At 36.7% G+C, this 5,665-nt stretch overlaps 1 protein-coding gene across 1 annotated transcript; it reads right to left on the minus strand.

Annotated features, from left to right (window-relative positions):
- Positions 1–2,422: 2,422 nt before the first annotated feature.
- On the minus strand, positions 2,423–5,665 carry zgc:92907 (uncharacterized protein LOC436733 homolog). Its single transcript, XM_024283051.2, has 4 exons — positions 5,432–5,665; positions 3,604–3,766; positions 2,709–2,847; positions 2,423–2,629 (listed from the first exon to the last, which is right to left on the minus strand). The coding sequence occupies exons 1-4, from the start codon at positions 5,510–5,512 to the stop codon at positions 2,518–2,520; spliced, it is 495 nt and encodes a 164-aa protein (XP_024138819.1). The 5' UTR covers positions 5,513–5,665; the 3' UTR covers positions 2,423–2,517.

The raw sequence follows: 5,665 nt of genomic DNA on the forward strand, positions 1-5,665 counted from the left end.
TCAGTTTCCACCGGCAACGATGTTGTTAACTCAGCGTGAAGGTCATGCTTGTGAGCCACATTTGTATTAAGTGGTGCACAGGATGATCTTCCTCACACACACACGAAAAATCCCATCCACACTTCTTGTAGGAATTTTAAAAAATAAGAATTTAGCAAAATACCTCCTTCATACATAATAGCTGACAGTTTTACAGGATGATGTTGTGATTTCAGGTCACGCTGTGGGCATTTGTGTGGATCTTTGTTAGTTTTTTGAACCACAGATTGTGTTTCCTCATGCTATTCTTCCTTGGTGTAGCAGTGATTCTTTCACACGTATAAATAGGTGTTTGTTTTGTTGGCATGACCTTCAACACAGTTAAGTAGATTTAAAGGAAAGAAGAATGAAGGAAAAATTGATTGAATTACTTTAGCAATACATTTACTTTCAGGAGTAAAGACAAAAAACTGTACCCACAGAAATCTTTTAATGCTTTATGTAAAGCACTTTGAATTGTCTCTGTACATGAAATGTCCTGTACAAATAAACTTATCTAAAATATTACTATATTCAATTGATTTTGTTTTGTTAAAAGAAAGTGTTTGGACTTTCCACTTGCATTGTTAGACAGTTTGACATTTCTACTCTATTTCTGTGTGAGAATTGAAAACTGAAAAGGTGAGTTAGCTTGTGAAGATATAGCTAAACAACATCATTTTTAAGGGGGAAAGTGAATTTTGTCATGCTGCTGTCTCTATTGGATTAGCTTGCAGGAGGGAAAAACATCATGTGAATCGCATTGTGTTAGGAACTCTCTAGAGCAGATAAACCAAAAAATGTGTTCAACTGCTGATGCTTAAAACAAGAACCAACATAGTTATTTGATTTGAAAACATTTGAGGCATGAACTTCATTTAACAACAGTTTGAGATTCTCTCAGGTTCAGATTTATTCAAAACATCGAGGTATAAATTCACACATCACGACTCTTCATAATAATTTCACCTTTTCCTGCACATTTCTGTTACGTAAAAACCTGCTAATTGAGTTGTTAAAGCCATGTGGTGCAATCACAAACCCAGAAACAGCTGTGCTTATTTAATGATGAAGCAGGTTGTTTCTCAACCACAACACATTTGCCTGAAGAGAGGAACTAAAGGCCACTGCATGTACCTGCAACGCCAGAAATGCAGCACTTCCAAAGAATTTCAGCGACAAGTAAACAGATGGGACTTTCCTGAGGAGATACTTTGTCAACATTTTGGTTCATCTTTCCTTGTTGTCATTCTCTTTTACATTGTACTTTTGGTAATGATTCTTGTAGTAGTTTTGGTTGCTGAACAATGTTTGGACTTCTGAATCCTTAAAGAAACCAGCAGAGAAGTTTCCTGTTGAGATTCCACTCACTGATCCGTGGTTTGAGGAGTAAACTTAGAATACGTGCTGCTCTTCACTCATTTCCTGTTTAACGGCACGTCTTGAACTGAAGAAATACCTTAAATGAAGAGAGTCAGCAATGTTTGACTGACAACAAAGCATCGACTGTCCCAGCTGATCTTATGTAATGACTATAAATATTGTCCATTATGAAAACAATGCACAAAAGGGCCTCTAAGTAAATCTGTTGAATTTATATGACTAAATTTCCTCCAAATGAAAAAAAAAAAATCTATTAATATTAACTAAATTGCAAAACAGTGAAAATGAAAAAAGCCGTGCTTTTTTGTGTAAAACACGAGTCTAATCTGCCTCTCTAACCTTTTTGGAGTAGTTAAAATAAGCAGTTTATCTGGAAAAACTTTAAAACATCTGTGTATATTACATAAATTCAAACTTGTATCTGCAAAGTGGTCATAAAAATAATTTACTGGAGTAATGTATCATTTTAAAACAATCTATAGAAAGTATACAAAAGTGCAACAAGTGAAAAAATGATCTCCCAAAAGCTCAGTCATTTATGTTTTCACATGAGAACCACATGCAGTGGCTGTTGCTGTTGTGAAATAAACATTGTCTGACCTCTAAAAGTAACATTTAATTCAAAATCTATCAGAATTACAATATTTTGAAGTTGTAGTTTCAGGCTAACAGATATTAAAGATGCAATGAAACCACAGATGAGATGCTAACGATGTGTTTGAAGATTCCCCTCGACAACATCACTTTGTGATCCCTGCTGTTCCCAGTGGACCATCGCCTGGAAGTACAGCACATTCCTGCTGTGCATCACAACACAGACGGAAACATTCGGAACACTGTCATTTTTTCCTGTTTTTTAAGAACTGTGGCTTTTTTGAAGGAACCATGTAATGCTGGAAGCTCCTTTAATTTGATACAAACTGTTTTCTAGAACTGAGTCCTGAGAGCTGAATCCAGAGGCAGGGATGAGATGTGTTTGAATCAGCTCATGAACAGAAATTCAAAGTGTATAACAATTAGCTCCAAATATATAAAAAGATGTATTCATGTCTGTTGTTCAGAAACTTCGGAATATTTTACATGGAAAAAAAGAACGATCTCATGAAATTAAAAGTTTCATTTAAGTCCCACAACTTTGTCCAGAAAGTCAGCGAAAGTCTTTGGTTGTCCTGGTGGGAACGGCTGCAGAACAGAGAGGTCCATCGTCTTCAGAGTTTCTGTTAAGGAGCTGACAGAAAAAAAAGGAAAACCCTTCAGGAGTCTCTTTGCACAGCGGTTAACTTGAACAGATGTGAGGGAGAAGGTACCTGCATGTGCAGTACAGCAGATGGTGGTCAGTGTGCAGCTGTCGGGCTAACTCCAGCTGGTGGTTGTCCATCAGCTTGTCGTTGACTACAACCAGCAAAGGTTTACCAGCACCAAGAGCCTCCAGACAACTTCCTGCTCCTGGAAAAAACAAAAGCGTATTCCCCATTCAAAGGTGATGCTATCAACATCAACAGTGGATCTGCTCCTTCACACATGGAGGAGACCAATGGAAGCTTTTGAATGACAACAGTTTACTGATGAATGTGCATAAACTGAAAAAAGGCATTTAACTAGATAATTTAAACGCAAATCAATTTTTACAGTTCTTGGAGAAGAAAAAAAAAGAACAGTAATCTGTAGTGATGTTAAAATCTGTTCTTCAATGTTAAAGCAAAAAATAAAAAACTTGCTCTATTTTAACGGTTTCTAAGCCCCAATTATTTTTGTTTTGTGTAACCATGATTTGATCATACAAAGAATACATAGTTTAATTATCTAAAACAAAAAAAACTAAACACAAATATGGGTCACTTTAGTTTTCAGAGAAAAGCTTTGTGCCAAAAAGACCAAAAAAGAATACAAATAAATATTAAAAGTAGTGATTATTGAAGTTAAATATAGTTTATCTGTTTACGTTTATTTTTTATGTGATGATCCCAACACTGTACTATCATATGTTTCTGTTTTTAACATTTAAGTCCCACTCCGATCATTTTTTGATCTATTTTAAAAGCGTTCCCAGTGGTCTTTTTATTCCCAAATATGACCCAAATTCACTCCGCAGGAAGTCAGCTGATTCTGGTAGCCAAGAAGGTCCATGAGTGACTATAAGGTGACAGAAGTTTTAAATCTTTACTCCTAGGAGGAGCAGAATTCAGCAGAACATTTATTTACCTGCGTGGCTGATGACGAGGTCAGCCTGTTTCATATCCTCAGCAATAGAGTCTTTAAATCGAAAAACTTCTAGTTTTAGTTCTGGACAGCTGTCGGCATCTGGGAAAAAAGATCCTCTTCCGATCTGCAGAAGCAAACGCTTGTATCCTCGAGCTTTTAATGCCTATGGGGAAAGAAAAGAAACCTTACTTCTGGAAATAGCAAAGGATTTAGTTTTTGAATTTGAGATGGAGAGAATACAAATGACATATTCTGATGCTCTCAGTTCCTGCTGGTTTGTGCGCTTGCCTGCAGTAAGTGAAAGTCCGCTCAGCTGATGATCAGCTCATGTTTGTCAGACATCTGCAGTTATCATTCACTGCAAGGAACCGCAGCTTTGCAGCAAGCTCGTGTCACTTCCTGACAATCAGCTTTAAACATGATGCTAAAAATGGCATCACAGGTTTTCATGTAGCCACAGTCACAGGTCTTTAAATTAAAGCCACACCAGGCTCACACTTCCTCTCTAGTCAAATGTCTTTCAACCCCAACATTTCGGTCATTGATTTGAGATTAATCATCAAGTGGGTTTCTGCTAAAGAAAGAAAAAAAGCCCAATGATTTTTTTTCCTGATAAACGGAATAGATCTTTGTTAAATTCAGAATACACCAAGTGAATCAGATAATAGAATTGTGGGGAAATTATGTAAAAGTAGAAAAGATAAAATAAGCCAAAACACAAAAAACAAAACAATATTTCTTTATCAACAGCAAAACAACATAATATAAAAAACACATGTTTTAAATTTGACACATATTTGCTTTCAGTTTCAGTTCAGAGTCAAAAGTAATTGAGCTAACAAAATGACACCCATGGATATGCATTATATAAAGTACTTTGAACTTTTATCGATGTGTAACCTGAAAGCCATGAGCATCTATAGTTTTGTTCCTTTAAAGTGCTTTTCTAGAGCATAAAAACAGGTAAAAAAACAAACAAAAAAAACCCTGCAGTGCTAAAGTTAACGTTAAATTCTAGAGGAATTTGTGGCCTTTTGGCACAACAGGTTGGAAGGTTTGAGTTGGTCAGTCTGTTCCACCTCCTGCTTCATGTGTACTGGGAAACAATTGGTTTATTTAAATGAACTTAATGTTAGCAGAAAGAATAACCGTTTCAAACTACAGTTACAGCAGCTGGCTGTCGGACATATGTAAAGAAAATGCATTTCAGGGTTCCTCCGCACCAACACCCCAGCCCACAACTAAGAAGCACATTTCTGGCGAACTTCTGCCGCTCTGCAGAAACTATGTCCTAAAAAAACGCCAATGATTTTTTATTATTATTATTATTATTGTTGTTGTTTTGGCCAACACCAGCATAAAAGACCACTGAGAACAGCTTTACAATAGATCAAGAGATGATTGGGGAGGGGCCTTACATCATTACTATTTTTGAATAAAAACCACCATCAATGATATGTGTTAATCAGGTATTTATATCCCATATTATATACAGAGTTGGTGTTTGTGAAAGTGAGTCCTGTTGCTTTGTTTACACAGGCTAAACGATTTTGTGTAGGCTGATACTGCAATAAAGTGAAATAAGAAATTAAAAAGTGAAATAATTGGGCTATTTGCTCACTTTCTCAACGTCCATTGTTTCAATAATGATTCACACCACCACTGTGACTAAATACACTAAAGTGTTGCCTTTTGAAACACATTTAAAATCAATGTTTCTTGATTAGCAGTTTGTCTGTGTGACAGTCAGACGCAAAATCTCCACAACATAATAATAAACTGTTTTTCCTGGGTGATCTTAGCCAAACAGCAGGGAAACTCCACTCACCTTTGCAGCTTCAGAGCACGTGACCGTTTCAATCAGCTCGTCAAACTTCGTCGTACCGACGGTCACAAACACCGTCTTCATGACAGCTCAGCTACAGTCACAGTCAGTCAACTTTTTAAAGATGTATCAATGAAAGTGTTATTCAAATGTCGTCTTCTTCCCCAAGAATGATGCAGTGACAGCTGTTTCCGCTTTAGTCTGGCGTCTCAGTCGTCGAGAAGAATTACAGCGCCA

This window comes from Oryzias melastigma, linkage group LG10, assembly GCF_002922805.2.
Source record: "Oryzias melastigma strain HK-1 linkage group LG10, ASM292280v2, whole genome shotgun sequence".
Lineage (NCBI taxonomy): Eukaryota > Metazoa > Chordata > Actinopteri > Beloniformes > Adrianichthyidae > Oryzias > Oryzias melastigma.